This window comes from Rhamphochromis longiceps, linkage group LG2 (assembly GCF_057381845.1).
Source record: "Rhamphochromis longiceps isolate RC_006_pf linkage group LG2, R_longiceps_female_GT1.1, whole genome shotgun sequence".
Taxonomy (NCBI): Eukaryota; Metazoa; Chordata; class Actinopteri; order Cichliformes; family Cichlidae; genus Rhamphochromis; species Rhamphochromis longiceps.
This window is the reverse complement of record NC_140558.1, coordinates 29,325,680-29,352,098: the sequence shown is the minus strand read 5'-3', so window position 1 is coordinate 29,352,098 and position 26,419 is coordinate 29,325,680. Positions and strand designations below refer to the sequence as shown.

The following is a 26,419-nucleotide window of genomic DNA, read 5'->3' as shown; positions in this document are numbered from 1 at the left end:
TCCTCTGGGTCAGCCAAGGCCTTTTCTAGTTCCTCCATTTCATGTTTGTGGGAAATAGGTGCATTGGTTGCTGTTCTGAATCCTGCTCTTTTCCACTGAGGCAGCTCCACATGCGCTGCTCCAAACGCATATGCCGAATCGGTGTAGATGTTCACTCTCCTGTTCTTGGCTAGTCTCAAAGCTCGAGCTAAGGCTATCACTTCAGCTCTCTGGGCCGACTGCTTTCCCTCAATCCTTCCTGACTCTCTGACCTGATAATCTCCTTCTACTCTGCAAACCACCGCATACCCTGCTTTCAGTCCTCCTTCGTCTCGGTGGCAACATCCATCGGTGAACCAGTCCTCAGCTCCCGGTATGGGTTCGGCCTTCAGGTCCTCTCTAATCTTTTCCTCAATCTGTGCTCTTTTGGCGCAGTCATGTGGTTCCCCTACACCCATTAAATCTGCCATGTTAATTCCTTCATGTGTGAATGTCAAATTTGGGGCCTCTAAGACTTTGCTCAGTCTCTGTTGTGCCCGTGGTGACATACAAAATGCTTGTGAATTCACGTATGCCACTATGCTATGTGTAATGAGTATTTTTAGTGGGTGTTCTCTCACTACATGTGCTGTTTTTTGGATAATTCTAGCGACCCCTGCTGCATGTTGTGCGCATGTAGGATGCTTTGCTTCTGTTGGATGTAGTTTTACACTTACATACATGAGCACATCTCTACCCCCCCCTTTTTTCTGAAACAACACTCCATTTACAATTGAGTTTGTCTCAGAAACATCCAAATAGAATGGCTCATCATAATTGGGTGTGGCTAAATCTGAGGCCCTTGACAAATCCTGTTTTACCCTAATAAATGCGGCTTCAGCTTCAGGCGTCCAAGGCAACTCAGCCTTAAAGTTTCGAACACCAACTTGCTTCATTAGGCCCCTTAAAGGGGCAGTTTTACCTGCATAATCCGGAATGAACTGCCTGCTGTAACCTGTTAAACCAAGAAAAGAAAGCATTTCTCTCACAGTTCGCGGTTTTGGGTGTGTCAAAATTTGGTCTCTGTGTGTGTTCATCAAACCCACTGATTTGTGTGCGATTACCCGGCCCAAAAAGGTCACTTCAGGGCGAACTAACTGCAGCTTGTCTTTACTTACTTTAAAGCCACATTCCGCCAAGCTATTCAACACAACGAACGACGCCGCTGTACAATCCGCTGCTGACGGGGCTGCAATGAGAAGATCATCAACATATTGTATTAATGTACAATCATTAGGCAAATTACATGACGACAGGGCTTCTTTAAGCACCTTATTGAAAATGCCTGGAGAAAGTGCAAAGCCTTGTGGCAAACGTGTGTATCTGAGTTGTTGGCCTCTGTATGTGAATGAAAAAATGTCTCTGAATGACTCATGCAGAGGAAGACAAAAGAATGCATTTGCCAGGTCAACACACGTGAACCACTTTTGGTCACATGTGATAGCTGATAAAGCTGTGTACGGATTTGGTACCGGTGCAGTAGTAGAGAGCAATATTTCATTAATGGCTCTCAAATCATGTGCCATACGGTATTTTCCTGTTCCATGTTTCTCCACTGGTAGAATTGGTGTGTTCCACAGTGAGTGAGAGGGCTCTAACACCCCGGCCCTTAGCAGGCCTTCTATTGTTTCTGTAATTCCTGCCTCTGCTTCAGGTTTGTGTTTATACTGTGGTCTATTGATTGGTGTGTGTGACTTGAGCTGGAACAAGACAGGAGGACACTTAGCTAGGCCAACATCCGTGGGCCCTTTTGACCATAGACTGTCAGGCAGATTCGACAGTCCAGCAACTGCGTGAGGATGATCTACACACTCCTCACCATGTGTTTTTGAAATTTATTTATGTTCCAAAATCACTGTACCCTCACAGGCACAAGTTATGCGATAGGTTTTACAATTTGGAGCATAAGATAAGTTAGGAACTTGGGTTCTTTGCCACCCTGTGTCGTCCAGTGCTTGCCTGACCATTGGACCTAGATCACCTGCACCATGACCTTGGTGGACCGCCAATGTAATGTGAGGGGTTGAATTTTCTTCCACATTGTACCAAGGCAGTTGTTCGTCAGTTAATTTCACAGCCGCGGCTACACCTTCTGGTCCAATGTAGATGTCATGTGTTTGCACATTCCACGTCTGACCCTCAAGATCAGATTGAAATAATTCACGATAGGTGTCGTCATTCTCTTTATCATAAAACAGGGTAACGTGGTAAGGGTCGCGCGGAGGGGAGTAAACTGCCAAGCTCATTATCCAGGGTCTCCACAGCTGAAATTGCCTCAGAACATCCTCTTTCACTAGTCTCCCCCAGTAGATATTGACTTTCGCTCTTTCACAGTCTTGAAGCAGATATTGAGTCTTTGAACTTGTTCCCAGGCACGGAAAATGCTGGCCCCCTGGCAGAGTCACAGATAATCCATCTGCTGAACATGTGATTGTGGCGCCCAACTTCACGAGCAGGTCCCTGCCCATAAGATTTACTGGCGCTTGCGATGACACCACATAGTTGTGTTTCAAAGTCTGCTTGCCCAGCTTTGTCAAAGCTGGGTCGGTCACTGGCAGAGTTGTCGGGATCCCGGAAATACACACCACGTTCGCTGTGTGGCAGGACAACGTAGCACTGTCTGGTGCTGCTCTCAAAGTTGAATATGTTGCTCCAGTGTCTACTAAGAAGGGCAATTCTGTCCCTTCTACAGTCATTGACAGCATGGGATGTGCCATCACCATACTGTTTGGTCCCTCCGGGTCCCTTCAGTACTGGTCCTCCCTCCAGTCAGCCACTGGATACTGCGCGGCTGGTGCTGCACTCGGGTTTGGGGCCTGATATGCTCCCCTAGAGCCATCTCTTGCTCTCGGAGCTCCACGTGCCTGGGATTGGTAGTTTCGTCTTTGATAGTTCTGACGACGTTCTGGGCAATATTTGCTCCAATGACCCTCTGCTCCACACCTCCAACAGACATTCCAAGGCACACTGCTGAGATTCCCCGTGTCACGAGCTCTTTGTACTCCCTCCGCTGAGCCACCACGCCCTCTGTACGATCCACCGGTTCCCCAATTCCCTGTGGGTTGGTTCTGCCTTGGTGCATTGGCGGGCCATCCGTCATTAGTGCAGGGAGCCGGGCCACTGTCTGGCCATTCAGGCCCAGGACCAGGCTGGGTCGCAACTATCATCATTTTTTCTGTTTTTTCTTTTTCCTCTTTTTTCTTTTCGCAGGCTTTGTTTCTGGCCTCCGCCAACTGTAGTTTGAGTAGAGACGCTTGTGCCTCCTCCAACTCTTTTTTCTGCTTGTTCGCCCTGTCCTGCTCCAGCTGCAAACGATGTGAGACGTGTCTTTCCCACTGCACCGAATCTGCTACGGCAAAATCTGGGTTTTTCTGTAGATCCTCCATGACCTGGTTTGGCAGCCCTGCCAGCACCGCTGAGCGAACCCACGCCCGATGCTCACCTTCTCTACCCGGATGGGTACCTGTTTCTAACAACCACTGATCTCTGGCTTTTTCTAAAAACTCTCTAGGTGTGTTTTGGGGGTCCCAAATTATTTTAGGTATGGCTCCTGTGTTAGGGGTTGGGTACTTTTCACGGACTGCGTCAGACAAAGCACATTGCACTTCATGATAAGGCAAATCATTTGCATGGCGAGTTGTGCGAGCTATAGCCTCTACATCTGCTAGCCCACCACCGAGCATACACCGCGCAGAAATGGCGCGAAAATCACCAATCGCAAGCTCCTCTCCTTCTGTTAGTCTGCCTAATTCACGCAACCACCTTGCTCCTTATAATGAGTGCCTGCAGCTTTTTCTGCTTTGGTCACAGTTTTACACTGTCCCAATTTTCTCTTGCCTTTTGAATTCTTAAAAATAGGCCTCCTCTGTCCCTGCTCTTTTTTCACCTGTCTTGACCTAAAATTCCTGGCTATACTTGGTTCTGACGTGACTCCTCCTCTGTGGTTATCTTCATCATCTTCTTCCTCCTCTGTGGTAGATGAGTCATTGTCGCTCTCCTCTTCTGCCATGCTTTTGGTCATTTTGTCCTTTACGGTCTTCAGCGTATTTAATACTTCCAATAGCCCTTGCGGGGCTTCAAGCATTCGTCCGAATACTTCTCCTGCCCATGTGTCTGACTTGGCCATTGCTTTGGAATGTTTTGACCTGGTTTGGGCCTGCTCTTCTCTTGCTGGTGTTGGCAGCCCAATGAAAGCCGGTTGTGCCATCCTTTCCACCGGTGAAATCATTTCCTCGTTTGTTGGGGTCCAATCCGCTTCTCCAGTCTGGTCTGACAGGCTCTCTCTTGATGCTTCGGCTTTTGGCCTGTCTCCTCTCTCATGTGAACTAGAAGGCAAAGGCAAGCCTTCCTCTGCGGCTGATATTATCTCTTTCCCTTCCCCACTCAGGGACTGACATTTAACTGTCATAGGCCCTTCATTATGAAACACCCGTTGTGCTCTGGTGTATTCAACATCAGCTACTCCTCCCACAACCGCTGCCGTCTGTTCATCTGGGCCCTGAACTTGTCCTCCTCTGAGGGTCATTACAGGCCTGACATGTTGTCGTCCTACGGCATTAGATGTTAATGTGGCCCAAGTAAGTATCTCTGCTGTGTGATACTTGTTAGCATCTCCTGGTTTTGGAATCCAGTTGTTCATTTGGTCTTCCAGCTTCTTATTTTGCTCTTTCAGTTGTTTCAAAGCCTCCATTATGCTTTCCATATCTTCTGTTTCCGCTGTGTCATCCTCCTCCATCCAGGAAGATGCTCCGTTCCACAAGAACATCCACTTGCAACACTTTGCATGAGTTTGCTGTAGTTTCTTGAGTTGTTGGTTAATTCTCCAGTTAATTGAACTTTTCTCTGCCTCGGTTTGCAGTTGTTCCAGTTGCTGCTCACATCTCTCTCCTTCTATTTTGAGCACAAGACTTAGGGCTATTTTGTCATCCAGCCCTCTCTGTTGGGAATCAATAAGCTTGTTTAGCTCAGCTTCCATTGCTTTGCATTCCTTCTCAGCTAACTTTGATGATCCAGGGCAAGCTAAGCGAATAGCTCTTTTTATCTGTTCCTGCTGCTCCCTCAGAGGCTTATAGCCTCTGTGCCCAGTAGGTGTCGTGCTCGGGCCGTCAGCCATTATCCTAGAACACAAGCTTACCTCCCTTTTTTGTGACGTTATACGGCTCCTCCTTCTGGATCACTCCGCAATGTCTGCCTGTTAGCTTTCAGAATTACTTTCGCTCCTCCAAGGGTCACTGTCTCCTTATGATCTGCTTGGTAAGACACACAGCCAACGCAGTGTGTCAAGTCTTAACCAAGCCTCTTTCAATATTCGCTTTTAATGACCACTTTTCACTCTGTAATATAAATGTTATAAACTCATACACACTACATATTGACCTCGGGGCACAAAACAATAACACAGCTCGAATTCATTCACACAGCCTTAAATTTTTTCACAGAAAATTGCCCCAAAGCAATATCATGTTTGCTCACAGAGTGACAAATTCACCGTGTTCTACCGTAGCATAGGCAAAGTGAGCCGCATCTGTAGGCACCCAATTTGGATCATTTTCATTCTCAGTTATCTCCTTTAAGCCTCGAAATAGGAAAAGACAACGTTGCACATAGGCATTTAATTCATGCATCTCAATCTCAGACCACACTGTCATCTCATAAGGTGCATCACCTTCATGTGCAACAATGTGACACTCACAGCCGACCCCCAGCACACCCTCCATTTCAGTAATTTTTATACAACAAGTGATAGAATGCAGCGCTGCCATGTTTGCTTATATTTTATATAACTAGGAAATTATCTGTGTTAAATGGGACTGTTTAATGCATGGGACACAATATAATCATTTATTGTTGAAGGGACAAATGTCAAAGGGGTTCTAACAGGTCCACTTTATTGCGTGCTCATAAATTTTGTTATCTGGGTCACTCACCCAATGTGCTTTATTGTTTGAAATTATTAATTATGTCACGCTTATTAGTGGCTCATATTTATTTACGGCCTATGTTTGAACTTGACAACAAAGGCAGAGCATCATTTCATCCTTTCAGTGTGAAACACTCCACTTTCTCTGTGTCATGGCAGCTCAGAAAACTTCATGAACTTTACTTGCTCAAAATATAGCTTTAAATCAGTTATGCTATCAGTATAAAATGTTTAGGATTTAATTAAATTATTTTCAATTGACTTACAGCAGCTTACTCTGATCTAGGAACGCTCTCTTATCCTCCTCAAAAACTGAAGTTACTCAGTCTTAAATGCTTTTTACATTACATAAATCAACTGTGATTAACTAATAACCTTCTAGTGATTCCCACTTGGTTTAAAACATTCAAAAGCCTTCTAGGGACCTATTCTGATCATAACCTATGTGTGTGTAAGCTTGTTTGCACTTAACCCTCTGCACTCAAGGCATTTACTACACTTTATCAGTCCGGACAGTCACGCCGAATGAAGCTTCTGACCTTCAAAGGCCGAGTGCCAACTCATTATAAGCACATTTGCAAGGTGTGTCTGAAAATTATTTAAACCACTCTTTTTAAATCAAAAACTATTTACATCGTTATAACATCAAAACCAGCAGCATATTTACAAACTTTCAGCAATAAAAAGCCTTCTGCTTATAAGGCTCACACACCCTCTGTGCAGGAAGTGAAAAGCTCCGTTCTCCTCCCTTGCAAATGCAGCTCATTTGCCTGTTCACACCGTCTAAAAATAGCTCTCAGCGCTGCAGCTGCGCTCTCATCACACACAGGGTCACACAAAGCTCAGATAGAATTCTATTCACAAAAGACGTCTTATATTTACAATCACTGACAGGCCTGACAGATTCAGCACCTAACAAATTTCGACAAATTTAAGTTAACGGGTCCAACCGAAGAAAGCTTCACTTTTTTGTAATCAATTAACCAGTATCTGTTTCCTCCAGAACAGCCTATGGCCTGATTTCTAAAATCCCTAACTCAATTTAACTTTGTCCAAACAAGCACATGACACCGTTTTAAACGGTGAGGAGACTCGGTAACTCCTAGCTTATTTCGGGATGCCCTGTACCCCACAGTTAAACCAAAACTGAACTAACCCTGTTCGCAGACAGGTCAAGACCGCGCGTCCACGACCAGGAGGGGGCGTAACCCCCGGGCTATGTGCTTCTTAGCATCTTCCAGTGCCGTCCTATAACAATTTTCACCTAACCGATTTTGACAAATTTTAACATATCAATTAAACAGTATCTGTTACCTCCAGAACAGTTTCTGTCCTAATTTCCCTACCAAACTACCTGAGCCTTCAGCTCAATATCCAGGGACTCAAACCCAACATTCTCTGTTACTTCTGGGAACAGTTTCATATTTCTTCAACTTCATTAAATACTCTTAAACAACTTTAACTGCATAACACACGGTGATTCTCATCAAAATCAAAACAGACACTCACCAGCAACGTCAGTGAGTAGGCTTTTAATTTAATGCAGCCCAATTTGGCACAATTTGGGAATCAACTCAACAGGCAGTGCCTTACCTTTTAGATGCACCCGGGAAGCTCACTCACATCAGATCCCTGGTCCGTGCCTGTCCGCTCGACAACCTCAGACCGTCCACACCTCACACTTCCACCCCAATACCACAGGACGAGCCCCCAAAATGTTAAGGTTCAGAAATATTGGGATGGACACCAGAGGAAAAACCCACAATAACAACACTGGTCCGGTCGGGTTGAGTCAAACGATGATTTAATGATCACACACGTGGGAGATGGACACTGTATGCAGACAGTCTCAGATCTCATCTCAAAAAACACATCACCATAGTTTTATGAAATCAGGGTATTAGAACGCCCCCTCATGCGTAGTGACAGGTGTAATACAATCAATGTTGACAATTTTATTTAACACAAAGAATAACATTGTCTCCTTCCCGAGGGCAGACGCTGACTGCCCCCGTCTCCTGGAACCGTCTGTACCCTGCTAAGACACAACATGGCAGCTACAAGGACTCTTTCATTTGTTAAGACCATCAGTGTGTATTGCTCTAAATCAAGTCTATAATATTAAATGAATATTGCTGGATCAGCTACTTCTACTTAAAACATATTAAAACATGACTAAGCACAAAATCATCAAGAATAACATCTTATAAGTGCTGTGTAAGCGCGTGCGGCCTTCCAAGCTCAAAGCCTTTGCCCTCCATAGATCAGCCAGACTCGCGCTGGCTGTAGCTTTTAACCTTTAATTACCTTGAGCACAACTCTAGAAAAAGCAACAAACTGCAATGTGTATGGAATGATCATGGTTACATCTGCAATGGAAAATCATGTTATTATTCTGGTACCTGTAAGAAAAAGATCAAACTGAAATTATAGCCATCACTGTAAATGCAAAGAATAATGTAAGATCAAAAACTTCAATTTATGCTTAATGCAAAGCTGGTTATATACTTCTAATGAATTAATAATGCCATATTAAAATATTAAATGATAATGAGAAAAACATCCCCTCCTTATTCTACAAATATTAAAAACAAATATACCAATAAGCAACCTAAGAACCAAGAGAAGCCCCAAAAGACCTCAAAATTCAGAGCTAAAGATCCAGAATCCACAATCATAGACTCATCATAGATGAAATGTTTATTAATGATTACATATCTAATGAATACAGTTTACATAGTTTGAAAATGAATTTGTTTTCATTTCAACAATAAATAAAATGAATATGCATTAATATATATTTCCCATCTCAGCCAGAATGAAATTGTTATGTTGGGTATGCAGTATATCTTCAAACCACAAGAGGTCGCTGTGCAACAAAAGAAATTCCTCTCTGCCGCTTCACTGTTTCCACCATATGGACACCCCATTCTTTCAACACTGGTTGGGGGCGAAGATGAAAAGGGTACACTAAAGGAGAGGAAACCAAAAGAAAAAAGAAAAACATATCAGTGGACTCATTTCATTCATAGATCAAAGCTAAAGCCTCTGACGCTATAGGTTTTTGCCCAATACGTCCACTTTAAAGTTCATAGTACCAGAGGCACAGACCAAAACATATTCTTCAAGTAACAAGGAGTATAACATTCAAATGTAAAACATACAGGGCCTCCAAAACAGGACATTTTTCCTGTTAAACGGGTTGATCAACATTTACACAATGATCTAATTGGTCTAATCTAAAATGTTGCTGAAACATCACTACAGATGTTCATAACCACCTCCCCATCATCAATCTGTCTTTCCCTCCCATAGACATAGCGTGCTTATCTCTGCTCCCTCCCCAACCTTTGAAGAGAGCAAACAGGGTTTAATGTTAATCTTATCTCCCTGTCTTCTGTGCCTCACTGAGCATATGATGTGTGAATTGCATCTGAACACAGTAAATAAGATCATTTATCAAGCACATAGACCAGGTGTGAACTTTTATCACATTTTTATTCACCTAATGAAATACTGAGTCATGCCCCCTTTTTTTCTTTGCTGTTGCGAAGTGGAGCACTGGACTCCCTGTCAGCTTCCTGTAAGTCACCTCTAGTTTCTCATCATCTCTTCCGTCACCTTTCTCTCCACATGCGGTGTCACCAGTATCACCATGAATGAATGAAGTAAAAAGCCCAACATAAAAGATCACAGGAAATACACATGCAACACGCAAATTTGTGGGCAAAACATGCATGCATGCATTCCAGGAATAGAGCAATGAATGTGGCACTCGTTTTACTGTCATACCGCAGCTATGCTCCCCCTCCCCTCCCACTAAACACACACACGCACTCACACGCCCCTCCACACTTACTGGAGGTCTTCTGACAGGACAGAAATAGAACAAATTGTCACGTCAGTGTCAGTAAGCTGCCCTCTGTTAAAACTCAGACTCGTGCGCATGTGCCAAAATTCAGAAAGTTATGCTTGCCTGTTACCAGCTCCAAGTGGTGGCTCAATATATAAAAGAAAGAAAGGTGTCAATTAATCGTTCATTCATATATATATATATATATATATATATATATATATATATATATATATATATATATATATATATATATATATATATATATATTTATTTATTTATTTTTTCAACATTAGGGTGTGGGGGAAATAATAGAAATAAGCAGCTATTACCCAGTCACATTTACACCCGTGTTTGAAGCATTCTCTTGCATTAAGCACGTATATATCAAAGCACCGCTCTCTCTTTCTCGCTCTCTCAAGCCCGCACTTTCTGTCTCTCTCTCACGCGCAGACATGCGCGCACGCTTTACAGAAGCCGCGCGAGAGAGCGCCGCAGTCACCACGTCACTGAGGACGAGTAACTGGCCGGCCTGAATTCATCCGACCGGGGGGGAAAGACAGACCGAGTTTAGGGGCCGCTGTCACTCTGCACCGATACTTCCTGCACCGAGAAGGTAAGCTGCTCTCTGTCGTTCGCTGTCGGCTCCATATAATGGGTCACAAATTAACAGAAAGGTTTGCTGAGGTGTCATTTTTAAATGTGCCCCTGGCACCCGTGGCTGCAGAAGGAACGGCTGTAATAAAATTCAACTCGAGGAAAGTTTAAAATGAAACTTAATTCAGAAAAACAATATACCATTAGATTTAAAGCCTCTGATTTAAAGAATATCCTTCGGTGTGTGTATGTGGGGGGAATTAACAGAGAAGGGTGTGGCCCTGTGTACATATAAAGGGAGAGAGAGGCCGAGAGGCCCTGTCCCCCAGACCTGTCTTCTGATATTAAGATAAACTGCGCGCGTGCTATTTTTGGGAAAGCCTCACTGGAGTTTTAAACAAACAGTACAGTATTTCAAACCATGTGGAGTACTCTTTCCCCCCTCAATTTAGCATAAATTCTTTATTCCTTAAAAACTATTTGTGTGTAAGTTCAGTGTAGCCTACTTCTGTGTTGTGATTCTAAATTAAGTATCGTCAGTCTAGAAGAAGTAGCTTCTCTGTACTGACGCCTCAACATGTTTACCTTGTCTGAATGTCTGCATTATAGTCAGAATATAGCTGCATGGGAAATGTGGCTCCAGCTTTCCTGCAAGTTTAAATAAAACATATTCCATCCATCAATGTATTTTTGTGTGAATATGAGGTTGAGTCTAATAAAAAGCAGGCCCCCGTCTGCTTTTTGCTCCTGCGCTCTAGCTAAGAACAGCCTGGATAATGAATAACAGTACCTCTTTGTATTTACTCAGGAAATAAAGATCATCATTGTTTGCAACATAGTTTCATCCAAAGCTGAGGTGAAGGTCACCTTTCACATTGCAAGGATGTTTTCCAGTGCAACTGGCTACCTGTACCTCAGCATTTCTGTTTTCCCTTTAGGCCTGAAACTATTGATTCCTGAGCAGTGTTGACATATAAGACCAAATATAGACATGGTAAGTGGACAAGAGCTTGGTCATCTGGCCTTGTATCATGTTAGCTATAATCAAACTGCAGACCAGATCTTGTATCAGTGCAGCAGAATGAATTGTTTTGTGTGACACTGGCGTGGATAGAGTGAGGCTGCCATCTGCCACCATGTGAGCCCTGCGCAACATCAAAAACAGGAGTGTAGAGTGTCAGTGCTACCTGCAGCACCTCGTTATACCTGACGGCATTTTTCCAGAATGACTTTGTAAAATTATTTAAGGTTAAACACAAACTAGCTCTTACCTCTTTTAAAGTTTGGGCACCAGATGAAACAAATTGCACTTATAGGGGGAGGGATGCATAGAAATCAACTTATTGTTATTAAATTCACTTTACCGAACCGTGATTAGTTTAGTTAAAGTCTGTTGCTAGGGGCTTGTGTTTGTGGCCTGTTGCCACGTGGGTGAAGCTTTACAGCTGTCCTGAGGAGTGATGTTAAGCAGAGCATATACAGTGGCTTCTGTAGCTGGGCGGAGAGCACAACTTGGCTGACAGCCTCAATGCAGCAGTAACCTCGAGAGCAGCTGCTGCAGTTTCATTTTTCAGCCGTTTTTGTGAAGATCTTATTATTACAAGATCATAATGTTGATATTTTTCATCCTTTTTGAGCTATTGCATATTAGATGGTCTGATGTGTAAAAGTTCTGTGTGCAACCCGACCCTGTCTACTTTCCCGCCCCTGCACAAACAGGCAAGCAACATACACACACTCTGATCTGTTGGGGGTGAGACAGGTGCAAATACTCAGCTGCTGTCACTGCTGCTACACCACTCCACTACTCTCAGCATGCAAGGAGGTGTGGGTTGAGATAATGCATTGTTAGAGAATGGGACATAAAGTGCAAATTTATTAAAAAAGCAAAGTGTATGGTTAAAAAAAGGGTTTACAACTGGTCTGCTCTGGAGGTGAGCAGCATATGCAAAGTCATAGCAAAGCCAAGCCCACTGCTGTTTCGAGCCATCTGCAAAATGCAAGCTGTGGCTCAAAATGTGAGATCCTCTTCTCTCATACTAGCCTTTCTTTTTTAGTCTCCTTTTTTCTACAGAAAAGCTACACTGATATGTTGACATGTAACATGAAGAATGCTCACATGTTTGGTTGTGTTAGCATAATTAGCATAGAAATGTAGTGACAAAAATTAGAGGAATTTATCCTGATGGAGACATTAATGTATCAAATTTCATGGCTGTCGACTAAAAACCCAATATTTTAATGACACATGGCAGTAGAGGAAAACCGTATGAAGCAGCAAAGTCACTGGACTTGATGACTGATTGTATCAAGTTTCATAGCAGTCCATTTAACAGTTTTAAAATGCCATCTCCAGAATCACATTGCTAATATAGCAAATAATCAAAAATACTAATGTAGTATATTTATGTTGTATCAGGTATTGTAGACCCTTGTTGTTGCTCTTGGCTGGTAGCTGGTGGCCTCACCTCTGTAACCACAGACCAGTGTCATTGCTGTATTTATTTATTATTCAGTTTATTATTAAAAGACACCTTTGACCTAACCATACCGAACAACAGAAATCTTGTTTCAGATGTACTTTGATATCATATGTTCTTGTCACTTCTTATTTAAGCATGAAAGAGTAGCATGTCTGTGTTATTTATTCTTATCTTAACTGAAAATGTTTGAAATTGACTTGAGCTGTTCACTCTTTCAGGTGTTCAGAGGTACAATAACAGACGCTCCCGATTTTGACCCCACCGCTGATGCCGAGGCCCTTTACAGTGCTATGAAAGGCATTGGTGAGTGCCCCACTCCTCCGTGATTCATGGCCACAGAGGTGTAAAGGTCATCGTTTGTCCTCCTCACTAGTCAGTTGAATCATCACTTGACGAATTTCTCGATGCTGTCTAGGATGAGTTTTTAGGTCTTTGTTGAAAATGTTTCTTTTCTGTTTCTCAGGAAGTGACAAAGAGGCCATCTTGGACCTGGTCACCTCTCGAAGCAATGCGCAAAGGCAAGAAATCATCGCAGCTTACAAAAGCAACTTTGGACAGGTAAACAAATACATTTTTAAATGCTACAGCTGTGGTCAGAAGTTTACTTGGCATTCATCTGTTAATTTCAATGATCTAATGATTTATTTTAACCATTATTTTTTTCCAGGTTGCAATAAATGTAGAGTATACATATTTAATGGGTTTAAAATAAGAATTAGGTGCACAATTTTGAATTTATTTTGGAGTGTCTTCAATCCATGCAGGGTCAAATGTATTTTACTGACCAATATTTAGAGAAACTCAGTGACGATCTAAGAAGGACAATTGTAGATTTACGCAGTTTGGGAAGGTCTCCTGGAGCCATTCCTAACCAGCTGCAGATTCCAGGATCATCACTACAAACAACTGTACGTAAAGTTATTCAGATGTGTCACCATTTTGTCAAGGGAGTAGACCAAAACTGCCATTCTCAGAACCCAGGAACCACCGAAGCTCAAGCCTGCCATGAACTGGAAACTGTTGGAACACCAGCATCACTGTCTCCAATGAAGAGAGTTTGAAATCACCACGGACCGAGAGGATAGTGAGGAGCATCTACTCCAAAATCAACATACCATTGTAGAAAAGTCAAATACTTTCTCGAGAAATCTTTATGGTTAGATGAGACAAAGATTGAGTATTCTGGCCAAAATAATAAGAGGTATGTTTGACGGAGTAAAGCCGAGGCACCCAATTCTTGTTTTTGTTTCAGCCATTAAAGATCTATGCCATATAGTCATTTCACTGTGGGAAAATAACAGCTCAAAGAAATTATTGAAAGCCCAAAATGACCAGACATTTACGCCCATGATGAGTGTATGTGAACATCTAAGCACAACTGTAATTTCCAGACATTGCTTAGACACTTTAAAAGCTTAAGATAGCAGTTTTGAGTCCAGCATCACCAAAATTCTCTTTCATCAGGACCTGATTGATGATCTCAAATATGAGCTCACGGGAAAATTTGAGCGCCTCATTGTCAGTCTGATGAGAACCCCGGCCTACCACGATGCCAAAGAAATCCATGATGCAATCACAGTAAGCCAAAAAATTTGATTCGCTCTCACTCCATATTAAATGAGGCAGAAACTGTTTCACATCCGCCTTCATACTCTGTTTTAAGGGTGCTGGAACAAATGAGAGATGCCTGATTGAAGTACTGGCTTCTAGGAACAACAAACAAATACATGACATGGTTGCAGCATACAAGGACGGTAAGATGTTTTATCTAAGACGTCACTTGAATTACGCATCTGATAGTATTTAGAACTGTCATCTGTGTACCCAGCCTATGGCAGAGACCTGGAGGAGGATGTAATCGCAGACACTTCAGGCCACTTTAAGAAGATGCTGGTTGTTTTACTTCAGGTGAGTTGACTAAGTAGGAAACTCAAACACGCTTTGATCACTGTGCCTTTAAACTCTGACTAATCTGCAGTCTGTTGTTTTGATTCAATACTTCTAGGGGACCAGAGATGAGTCAGGAGTAGTGGATGCAGACCTGGTTCAGCAGGATGCCCAAGTAAGCATTTTATAGCCAACATAAAAGCTAAACATGCACATGCTGTTTGACTTTACACAGCCTTTGTTTGAAGAATACTTGAAGTGTCCTGTTGTAAGAGCGTCCTTTACTTTCCTTTTAAAGTATCATATTGGTGGCAGTGCTGAATGGCCTCTGTTGCTTTAAATGAGTATTGTGCTGACACGTGGAAGCGCTGCAGTCAATTTAACAAAAATTAGTTCAGCAGATGTGTATGCATTTTTTTAAATTAAGACTAAACATAAAAGCTAATGTCAATCAAGAATTTTAGGCATCCAGGATAGTGCAGTGGGTATTTGGCTTATTAATTAAGGTCAGTACAGCTTCTGTGACCCTGAGATAAATCTTGCACCAAGGTTGTTATAGTTAACTAAAACTCAACTAAGAAATAAATGTAGATGTGAAAAAACATTTTAAATAACTAAGATAAGAATTAAAAAGTAGAGATCAGAATAAAATCAATTAAATGAAATGATTTTCTGATTTTGTAAAATTAACTGAAATAAAAATAAAAATAAAAATATCATTAGTTTTAGTGTTTGTTATTTTGGTAAAATTTCATCAAAATTTGCCTTATGAGGCTTTCATGAACGTATTTCTAGAAATGTTAATGTCTATAAGACTGTAAGTCAGCTGCTTAAAAAGTCCTGTGTTTCTGTTGTAATACCTGTACTGATTTACTTAAATCTTGCCTCTGACACGATGCCCTGCTCACAGTAATAATTACTAAAGACTAAAACTAAGACTGAAAGTAATAGAAACTAAACTAAAACTAAACATTTTCAAACAATAAAAAACTGAACTGAAACGAGTAAACTCACTCTGGAAACCACCTGAAACTAAACCGAATTAAAACCAAAAATAAATAAAAATGAAATATAATTACAAAATACGAAATTATAATAACTCAGCCCTGGACCCTATCTGTTTTCTAAACTCTCTGTAGGATCTCTATGCAGCTGGAGAGGAGCAGTGGGGGACGGACGAGGCCAAATTTATCATGATCCTGGGAAACCGTAGTGTGACCCACCTCCGCATGGGTAAGCTCAGTTCTCCGAGAAAATATCTCAACAATGAGGCGTTCCAGTCATCCCCACTCTGACCTCAAGTGACTCAGAAGCTGGCTGTCCTCAGTATTAGCCTCCTGCTACTATGTGTGTTACCTAAACTTGCTAACATGCCAGGACAACCATTTTAGTCAAATCTGGGGGGAATTAAAGCACAAAGGCAAACTCAAGATTTTACACAATAATGACCCAAAAGGATGAGATTGGTACTTTTGTGCAATATTTTCCTCTGTTTGTTTAGTTTTTGATGAATATGAGAAGATTGCAGAGATGAGCATTGAGGACAGCATTAAGAACGAGCTGTCTGGAGACTTTGAGAGACTGATGCTGGCCGTTGGTAGGAAATGCACTGAATGCACCATTGTACTTTACATTGTGACACAACACAGTGCCTAATTTGGTCATTTTTCTCATAGTCCAGTGCATAAGGAGCGTTCCCATGTTCTTTGCCAAGCGCCTCTACAAGTCAATGAAGGTAAGCTCAAGTAGCCATTCAGTTTGGTTCCAGTGTGTTTGTAGGCACACTTACTGGTACAGTTATGATGAATGAGGTCTTGTTAGTGACAGATTGTTAAATTTATTAAAATTGCTCAGGATTACTTAACTGTTGCCACAATGCATCGTCCCTCAATCCCTCCAGGGTCTCGGTACAGCTGACAACACTCTGATCCGGATCATGATTTCTCGCTCTGAAATTGACATGTTGGACATTCGAGAGTGTTTCCGCCTTAGATATGAGAAGTCACTTTATAACATGATTAAGGTGAGAAAGAGAGGTACAGCATGTTTTATATGCACTCTGTATGTGAATGTAGAGCACTTATATGACTTTGTGTGTGTGTGTATGTCAACCAGGATGATACATCAGGGGATTACAAGCGGACTCTGCTCAACCTCTGTGGAGGGGATGATGAGTAAGTTTTAGGAATGCTGCATCCAGAAGGGGGTGCTAGAGGACCACTGTATGGCGTTACTACTGTTACTTTGAACTGTGTAAAAGCTTTATTATCTTAATGAATGCTGAGGCTAATGGAAACTCTTTGTTGAAGCTTATAATTGATTTAAACAAACTTACGGTGCAGAGACTGTATTTTAGTCTTCTTCCTAGAAATGTTCCCACTATTTACCGCTTGAGGTTCTGGCTTTGCTGAGTGTGCTATGTTTTGTCAAACCGGTCATTGCAGCTTAGCTGGAGAATTCTTCCCTGAAGCTGCTCAGATAGCCTACAAGATGTGGGAATTAAGTGCCATGACCAGAGTGCAGGTTTGGGCTCCATCTGCTCCCACCTTAGATGTGTGATTGCATGTTTGCCTCAGCAGAGCCTTGCATCTCCACTACCTGCTGGCCCTGTAATGATGTGCTATGGCAATATGCTAACGGTGTTATGTCTACACAGTGAAGGCTTTGTCTAGATGTGATCAGAGTGCTGTTCGCTGAAACACAAATAGTTTTCTGTTAGAATGAACTCTCCAAACCCCCATTTGGAGAGTGAATGTCAAAAAGATCTCAGCATTTTTGACAACAAAAGGCTGTCTCTCTAATGCTTCCTGAAACTGAGCTGTTTTTCATCCTACCAACCTTTTGCATTGTTAGCGGTGTCATGAATTCTAAACTCAAGAGGGCACCCGCCCCCTCAAATGTCAAGAGATTATTATCATAAAGCCAAATGTGTTGCTTCATAATTTTTTATCAGATAATAAAAAAAATCTTGAATAACAAATAATTTATTTTGCATGTTCTTCAGCCCTCTTTGTGCTTTTAGTTCAAGCTTACAGATATGGATTTAATTAACAGATATTAGTAACTTTGACACTCTGTGAGTAAATACTAATTGTCAGTCTTTCAATTTTGTAATGTGCACTACCTCAGCTGAGGCCTACAGTCCGCCCGGCGCCTAATTTCGACCCTGCTGCTGATGCACAAGCACTGAGGAAAGCCATGAAGGGATTTGGTATGCAAACCCTGCTATATAAAACACACTGACACTATCCTGGCAACTTTGCAAAACTCTTTTTTTTTTTTTTTTTTTTTTTTTTTTTTTTTTAACATATGGCATTTCCTTTTTCTTTATAACAGGAACAGATGAAGATGCAATCATTGATATTGTTGCATGGAGAAGTAATGCCCAGAGGCAAGAGATCAGACAGGCCTTCAAATCCCTACTTGGAAGGGTAAGACACAGGAATGATAGAAAATATGGCTAAATCACAAAATATTACCTTTATTCGTTTATTGTTATGTGTCCTCCACTGGATACGACAGCTTTTAACAACTCACTGTGTTCGGCATTCCAGGATCTGATGAAGGACCTGAAGTCTGAATTGTCAAAGAACTTGGAGAGGCTGATAATTGGGCTCATGCTGACGCCAGCTGAATTTGATGCCAAAATGATGAGAAAAGCAATGGAGGTAAAGTAGGAGTTAAACCAAAACACCCACTGATTTCTCTCTTAAATGACACTCCAGTGCTAATATGTTACATTTCTATGAGTAGTGAACACGGTTCACATTTAATCCCCCATATACTGATACCTGTTTCCCAAACACGTGGTGGTTGATATTTGGCCGAGATAAATTACATAGAACACATTTTATAGTCAAATAAAAATGTATTTATAACTTTTCAACCTGACTGAATTTCCTTATGTGGCAAACCTGACTCATCCTCTGCTCTCAGCAGAGAGCACTTGCGTGCAGATGGTGTTTCATAATTGTTTGTGTCCTCGTTTTATGCATTTTCAAATAGTGAAATATAATAATTTGGTTATTTGAAGGCAAACAGTCAAATTATCACCTAATATGGGAACTGAACAGATGAAACCTGTTTTGGATAAGTAGTAAGTCTTAGATGTTGACAACAGCTTGGAAGTCCAGTGTGTTATTTAGAATTAAACAGGCAGCTAAACTTTGAAATGGGCTCTTGTACCTTTTTATATTTCACAAAGCACTACCTTGCTGGGTCCCACACATACAATAATCAGCATAGAGTTAGAAAGCCTATTTCTTTAAAAAAAAACAAAAAAACAACAGGCACCAAAATAGCAAAAAATGAAGCTCACACTAGCTTTTTTTCCTAGGGGGCTGGGACTGATGAACACGCTCTCATTGAGATCCTGGTTACCAGGAGCAATCAGGAAATACATGCCATGAATGCTGCCTATCAGGGTGGTAAGTTTGGCACCAGAATAAGGCTTAAAGAATCACTTGCTTTGTCCTAAAAACCTTTGTCAGGGCATGTAATATATCATACTTTGCAGCCTATAAAAAGTCTTTGGAGGATGCCATTCAGTCAGACACATCAGGCCATTTCTGTCGGATCCTCGTTTCTCTCGTGCAGGTAATGTCTGTCATCATCATGAGAACTCACACTGTGTGTAATTTCCACGCCCACTCACAAGTTGCAGTCTGGTAGTCTGGTTTGTGTTCTCTGTTACACATAGATCTATTTAATCACCTCCCTAACTGTCTTTTATAGTGTCTTACAAAAAAAGTATACGTTTTTGGTTAACCACTAGCCTTACAGAGCGGCACTAATTTGCATTTAACCTCCTTGTCTGTTCAGGGTGCAAGAGAGGAGGGCCTTGCAGATGTAGAAAGAGCTAATGCAGATGCTCAGGTGACTGAATGCATCCTTTTCTTTACTGTGTTTAAATATGAAATGTAAGAATGGATCTGAAGGTTTTGTGTTCCCACTGTTCTTCCTGAACAAACCAGGAACTTGCCGATGCATGCAATGCTGACTCAGATGACATGGTGATGAAGTTCATGAGCATCCTGTGCACCAGGAGCTTCCCTCATCTCAGGAAAGGTAAAGGTCATCACAGATATGTAGGTTGCAATGATCTTTACAAGTGTTCAACTAAATTTCTCCAACAAAATGCAGTGGATTTTCGTGCTCTTTGCTGTTCACAGTGTTCCAGGAGTTTGTCAAATGCAGTAACAAGGACATTGAACAGATTATTAAGAAGGAGATGTCTGGAGATGTGAAAAATGCATTTTATGCAATAGGTAATAACTATTTTTCACTACAGACTTTATTCTCCTTTACTTTCAAGTTTGCCACAGCGGATGATACTGTTGATGAAATCCAATCTGGGTGACAACTTCTCAGCTGTTGCATGTTTCTCTTGTCTTTGCAGTCCGCAGTGTAAAGAACCAGCCCTCTTATTTTGCAGACCGTTTGTACAAAGCCATGAAGGTATCTCTTCATCCTGTTTTAGATGAGTTAGGGTTAGATCAGTTATTCAGCATGTCATCTGGATACTAGATGTCAGCCGTAACACGTGATTAGGTCACTTTTATTGGTGCAGAATCCTGTGTTGTCTAAGTCAGAATATACAAAGTATTTATTGATCTCCTCTGCAGGGTCTTGGTACAGACGACAGAGCGCTGATCCGCATCATGGTGTCCCGTAGCGAGATCGACCTTTTTAACATCCGAAAAGAGTTCAAAGAAACTCATGATGCCTCCCTCCATGAATTCATCCAGGTAGAAACTATGATTGTAAGTCTGAGTCTTTGTCTACTAACACCTCTGCTTGGCATGCTGTGTTCACATGTGACTTGTGTGTCTGTGGAGATTTGGTTTAATTGCTTTGGTCCCGCTGTGTGCAGAGCATGCAGTGCACATCCTTTTTCTGTTGCTGCGGTAAGGTGGTGGGGTACGGTAATCTATAGCTCTCTGCGGTGGACTATGGGTCTGTGGCCACAACACAGCTGTTTAGGAATTTCCCTCTTGCATTCTTCCTCTATCTCTGCTCTGTGATTGGCTGACAGATGCAGAGACAGGAAGTTCCTAAAAGCAGTTCTATAATAACTTACAGATGAAATCAATGTGACACCAATAAAAACAAGCTGCCCTGGATTGGTTTGGAAAACACATTTCCACATTATGCAAGAGCAAGGATTGCTTTATCTTGTTTTTATGAGTTGTGCAGAGAAATAACTGAATTGATCATTTATTAAATTAATTCAATTTAATTGTACATTTTCAGTTTGCTAGTTTCAGTTACAAAAGCGGTTTCGATTTGAGCAGTTTCTCAAAGTTTAAATCTGTGCATGTTTTGAGAAATATGCTTACTTATGTTCCTCTGAGAGTTTGGGGGAAAGCTTCAAATCCCAATCTACGCTATTAATCCACCTTCCAGCACCTCTTAAAGCCAACAGCAGGAGATTTATTGGTTCTGTTTCCTCTGGAAAATGCCAGCTTGTGTTACCCTTGTTTCTAAAATGTATACTAATATAAGCTAACCAGTTGCCCTGCATAGTTTCGTTTTTGCCATAAAAATGTGAAATCTTGATCGAGATTATAAAGTAGAAATCTTTATCTACTGTATGAGTGTCAGCTGATAAACAGGGGAAATTCCACTTTTAACTCCTTTGTTGATATAGACCGATTTCTCAGCTTCTCTTCTGCATTTAACTATTGTGTGAGCCAGAAAAAAGCACTGCCTTCCAAAACATGACCAAATGATTTTTCCACTATTTGTGTTTTTATAACCATGCACAGGGTGACACGTCAGGAGACTATCGCAAAACCCTGCTGATTCTCTGTGGAGGGGAAGATTAACGCAGTTATAGCCCCGCTGCAGCTCAGTTCACAGACTTTAGTGACCACAAGACTGTTGACAGAGTGAAACTGTGATGGTTCACGTCAGCATCTTTTCTCAGTGTAACTGCTGCCACTCTTCAGCCAAATCAAGTGACCTATGACCTCGCAGCCTTGCAAGCCAGTTTTCTGCTCTCATGTCTCAACTTCCTGTCCAGCAGGATGAGACGGTTCTTTTTTTTTTTTTTTTACAGTGTTATACGCTCACGATGAAGATGATCATGTTCGCATCTGTAGTGTATTTAACAAGTAGGTACTAAAGCAGAACCTTTAATTTATAGGCCATCCAACAAATACTGTGATTTGAAGGTAACACACACACCTGAATAAAAAAATACACAATTGAAAACAGTTGTCTCTTCTGTTTTTTACTACATGTTGTTATTACAGTTTTTAATTTGTCTCATCAGACCACACATTCTCTTGCTGTACCTTTTTTATGACGTGGGTTCCTGTATTTGACAAGGCACTTTAATAATTAACCATGTTGATACTGGCAACAGTACAGAGGTGAGCAAAATGGGAACTAGAATATTTAAGATCAGGAAACCCCCCTTCCATTTTAATACCTCTTCTGCTTAGCAAAAATACCCATATGTTATTGTTACTCATAAAAGAGAACTAGTGTAAATAAAGGCTGACAATGCCAGAATAGCAGATTTGAGATATTGAATAGCAGCTAATAGATAGTTAACACGCTCATATTAGCTCTTCCACATTTGCGCGTATTAACGCGTCACTTTATGCTTCATTTCACGTGTGTCAGTTGCACTTGTACACTTGTTAATGCAGAGGAAAAGTGCAAGACAGCTGTCTTTTTCTTGTTAGTGTTTCAGCTCATTGCATATGTGTGAGCGCAGCTGTTGTCGGGCCACTGCAAGTTAAAAGAGGAAAGAAGAAAAAAAAGATGTGGCGAGGAAATCCCCTGCAGTACGCCAAATCCAAGGCAGTCTGCAGCTCTTGCTGCTCTCAGTGGCACACCCAACTTGAAATTGCTCTATTTGATCATAATTACAGGAGATTAAGAGATTACTGCAATAACACTTTGTTAATGTCAATACATACACTGTTCTTGAATTTCCCTTTTGATAATGGGGGATTTTTTTTTTTTTTTTTTTTTTTTTGCTGTAGCAACGATGAGCTCGTACTGCATAAATTAAACAGATTCAAGTTTACATATTTCAAAGGTGCTCAGTTCTCAGAGGGAGTCGAAGATATTGCTTTAGCCGTTGACTTCATGTTGTTATAGTTTTCATAACTGTGGTTCCTTCATGCAAACAAGCCAAGCACTGTTCTGCATGTAGACCTACCACACTGTGCATACACACTAGAATAAGTTGTCTTTGCATTTTTCTCTGTTATACTTGTCACATTATGTGCCCAGTGGCTCTTTTGTATCATTCAGTATTGTAGGTTTTTTGCCATGCATCCTTATATGAAGCACGTGCATGTGCTGCAAACTGCAAGCTGCTGCACATAAATGATTTAAATGTATACAGCTTTCCATTCATGTGTTAGCAAAGGCAGGCCAAACAGTTGGACACACACCAGGTTCTGAGCCTTCAGTATCAGGCCATTTTATGGGTTATGGGAATTCCCCAAGTCTCACAGTAAAATCGCTTCCCCCAATTCACCAGTTTCCTTAAAAAGTGCCTCTCCGATACAAGCTAAATGTGTGGGTGAGTTGTTGTTTATTTGTTTTAACATTTGAAATGTAAGTAAAGAATATTTTAGATGTGTGAATATTTATAGATATGTGATTTTTTTAAAATATAGTTTTGGGTGGGTCAGTTTTTGTTCTCAGTTATAGGCTGCCCTTTGTTTGCAACAGAATGTTTTGGGCAAATGGAACAGTGAAAACATGCATCACGCTAGAAAAGAAGAGATTTGTGATAAATATTGTATAAAAATCTGTTGTATATACTGACCACAGTGTATATTATCATTACTCTCAAAACTTGTTTTGCGTTTGTTTTTTCCATTTAAAAACAGTTTTCAATATGTTGTGGATTATAAAAACTGAAGATAAAAGAACTCAAATTATACTTTAAAACTGATTTACTCACTATCATAAAAAAATCTGTTAGTATCCATTACACACAGGCCTAGACGAACTGTATTTGTCAAGCTAATACAAAGTCTTGGATTTTATAAAGTCTACAACTTTTTTTTTTTAACTAAAATTGATGTAAGTAACCTGTAAAATGTTAAAATACATTTGTATCTGTTGCCAGTGACATGTAGCCCAATTTTTGAGGTTTTTTTGCATTGCGATAGTCTCAGCAGCAATAATGTCCCTGATTTAATGCCTCGAGAACGATGGCTGGTCACTACTCGGCTAACAAAAGGACTTTTTGTATTAAGTAGCACAGAACTAATGACTATCAGCTGCTAATTTCCACTGCTGGGAGATGAGAAAGCGTCCCTGTCTCAGCAGGGTGAGGTGCCTACTCTGTGCTACAGACAAAAAGGGTTTAGAGAAGGGCTCAAATTTGAGGATTGCTCATTTAAAAAAACAAACAAACAAACAAACATACCATGTGTTCATTCTGCTAGCTTTGTGCAGTGCTTTAAAATATTGTCAAATGTTGGTGGGAGCATAAGAAAAAGTGTGCAGTTTGTCACCCAGCAAGACTGAATGATGGTGACATTTCCTGTATCCTCAGGCCTGTAGTTTTTGTTTTCTTCTGGCAGTCTCAGAGTCATCAGCCTGTTTATCATTTCTGCACACCACAGCAGCCCGAAGTGGAAACACTTTGCACCAAAAAAAAATATGGGCAATGTAAATGTTGGCAGGCACAGGAATGAGGAAAAAACAACTTCTGTGTGTGTGACAGCCACATGAGCTGTGCTGTTTCTTTTTCCTGTAGACACTAAATGGCTCTCTGGGGACCACAGTCACACATTTTTACCAGACTTTTATGGCCAAAGGGATAGATACCCTTTGTGTGTGCATATGTGCGTATGCCTATTGTTTCATTGTTGTACGTGGCTTTAGTTGAAGCATGTGATTTTTCACTTGACTTGAAAAGGGCATTTATAGCTGATTTGTGAAAGGATTTTCAAATAAGGCGTGTTGTCTTAAATCACATGCTGTCCACCCACTGTCTCTTGTTTTCTCACTTATTCTCTTTCTTTACAGTAAGATTTTCTGTCAGAGAAGTTAAGTCAAAGACATCAATGAGTAAAAGGAAATTCTATTGAAAGTCAAGCTGATTTCTCTGTTAAAGCAGTTTTAACACTAAGTCAGTAACACACCAGTAGAGTTTTTACATGACAGGAAGTAACAATAATAGAAAAGCTAAACACAAGTATAAGATTAGATGAGGTTTGGTATAAATTATGTCATGTATGGCAGTTTTACTTGTTATTTGTGTAAGATTTTTATTACAAATTACGCAGGAGGCTTCTTAGCCGGGAATATCCTTGTGTGGTTCAGTGTGATTGTGTGTAGCCACAAGCTGAATGATCAAGTATCACACTTTGTGTTTCCAGCTACCAGAGGAACAACGTAAATTACTCCCTGAGGAAGAAACATAACCGCAGATTATCTGTTCGTTAATTCCCACAAGATGTCACTATTGCTCCAAGTGATTAATTTTAGCCTTCTTGGGGGGGTCTTCAATAAAATTGGGACAGTTCTGGTCAAATACAGTGAGCAATGTGTGAGAAACACGGTTTTAAGTAAAAGTTCCATCCAATAAATGATGAGTCTGTTAATTTTGCACTGTACACGTTTTCCTTGTCTAACAATATATGGGTGTTCCTCCTTTCCTGGGACAACACAGATATAACTCAAGTGGACGGTTAATTAAAAAGAGTTAGGTCAGCACTGAAAAAACTAATATTTGGGGTTGATTGTGTTATAGGTACAGTGTGCACTCTTAATACCTCATATTAATGGACTGGGAAAAAAAGAATATAACTACTGTAATATTCACATCTCACAGGCTGAACTCTTATACAAGCTCAAAAAACATAAAAGTCAGTTATTCAACTTATTTATAAAACATATAGTTCATCTTCATTTTATTTGTTATATCACAGTTAAAACTAATCAATTTCTTGATCAACTAGATAGTTAATCAGGAAATAGACAAAACACAGTGTGTTTGAACGTTTTTCAGGAAACTACTTTTTTAAAATGTATTTTTTAACCACATTTACGATTTGCTCATTTTTTTAAAAATGTAAACAAATGTTTAATTTATCCAGTGTTTCATTTGCATAAAAATGTGGATGGAATAACAAGTTTTCTTCCAGCTCTAAACTCATCATTACACATCTCTTAACAATAATTTAGTTCAGCTTAAAAAAAAATCTGCGTAACTCGAACTAAAACGTATTGCCCTCTCAGTTCAGAGGAAATATGTGATGCAATCACAGAAACCCCCACCAGCTCCATCTCTGAATTTATCAATGAGGGAAAAAAGTCACTGAGTGAAAAAGGTCGGGGTTTGTCTCATGACTTTGGGGGGATGGGAGTGGTAGTCGGGGTTCAGTGAGTACACAGTAAAAACAATAATAATGTTAATACGAAATATAATTAAAATGATTAAAATTCAAGAGAAAATATAGGGGATTTAAAAATTATTATTATTATTATTATTATTATGAGTCTTACTTACCATCGAATTATTGCATCATTCACTATTTTGCCATATATGGATATTGGTGCCTAAAAGTAGATCATGTGAACAGGTTTGGCAATTCTGGTAATACCGCCACGGTTAGAATACATGTAGAGCGTTTGCTCCAGTGTTTACATTAAGGTCAGCTGCTCCTGTTGGTGCCC

At 40.7% G+C, this 26,419-nt stretch overlaps 1 protein-coding gene across 3 annotated transcripts; it reads left to right on the top strand.

Moving 5' to 3' along the window:
• Window positions 1-10,253: 10,253 nt before the first annotated feature.
• On the top strand, window positions 10,254-21,981 carry anxa6 (annexin A6). Of its 3 annotated transcripts, XM_085421728.1 has the most exons (26): window positions 10,264-10,407; window positions 11,197-11,244; window positions 11,327-11,382; window positions 13,090-13,174; window positions 13,335-13,429; window positions 14,336-14,449; window positions 14,535-14,625; window positions 14,700-14,779; window positions 14,877-14,933; window positions 15,898-15,991; window positions 16,260-16,355; window positions 16,435-16,493; window positions 16,659-16,781; window positions 16,874-16,932; window positions 17,203-17,281; window positions 17,888-17,969; window positions 18,095-18,189; window positions 18,313-18,426; window positions 19,095-19,185; window positions 19,275-19,354; window positions 19,580-19,633; window positions 19,732-19,825; window positions 19,930-20,025; window positions 20,157-20,215; window positions 20,383-20,520; window positions 21,526-21,981. In XM_085421728.1, exons 3-26 carry the CDS (start codon window positions 11,380-11,382, stop codon window positions 21,583-21,585), a joined length of 1,998 nt encoding a protein of 665 aa, XP_085277854.1. In that variant the 5' UTR covers window positions 10,264-10,407; window positions 11,197-11,244; window positions 11,327-11,379; the 3' UTR covers window positions 21,586-21,981. The 3 variants fall into 3 exon arrangements, with proteins under 3 accessions (XP_085277847.1, XP_085277859.1, XP_085277854.1); XM_085421721.1 differs by lacking the exon at window positions 11,197-11,244 and having other exon boundaries at window positions 10,254-10,407; XM_085421733.1 differs by lacking the exon at window positions 11,197-11,244 and having other exon boundaries at window positions 10,254-10,407; window positions 20,383-20,505; window positions 21,526-21,980.
• The last annotated feature ends 4,438 nt before the right edge of the window (window positions 21,982-26,419 follow it).

What these genes read in the sequence shown, in the direction of transcription:
- anxa6 (XM_085421721.1), top strand. An exon ending in ACAAAAGCAACTTTGGACAG is followed by an intron (nt 13,430 to 14,335) that starts GTAAACAAATAC and finishes CTCTTTCATCAG; the next exon opens with GACCTGATTGATGATCTCAA. An exon ending in CTCTGTGGAGGGGATGATGA is followed by an intron (nt 16,933 to 17,202) that starts GTAAGTTTTAGG and finishes CGGTCATTGCAG; the next exon opens with CTTAGCTGGAGAATTCTTCC.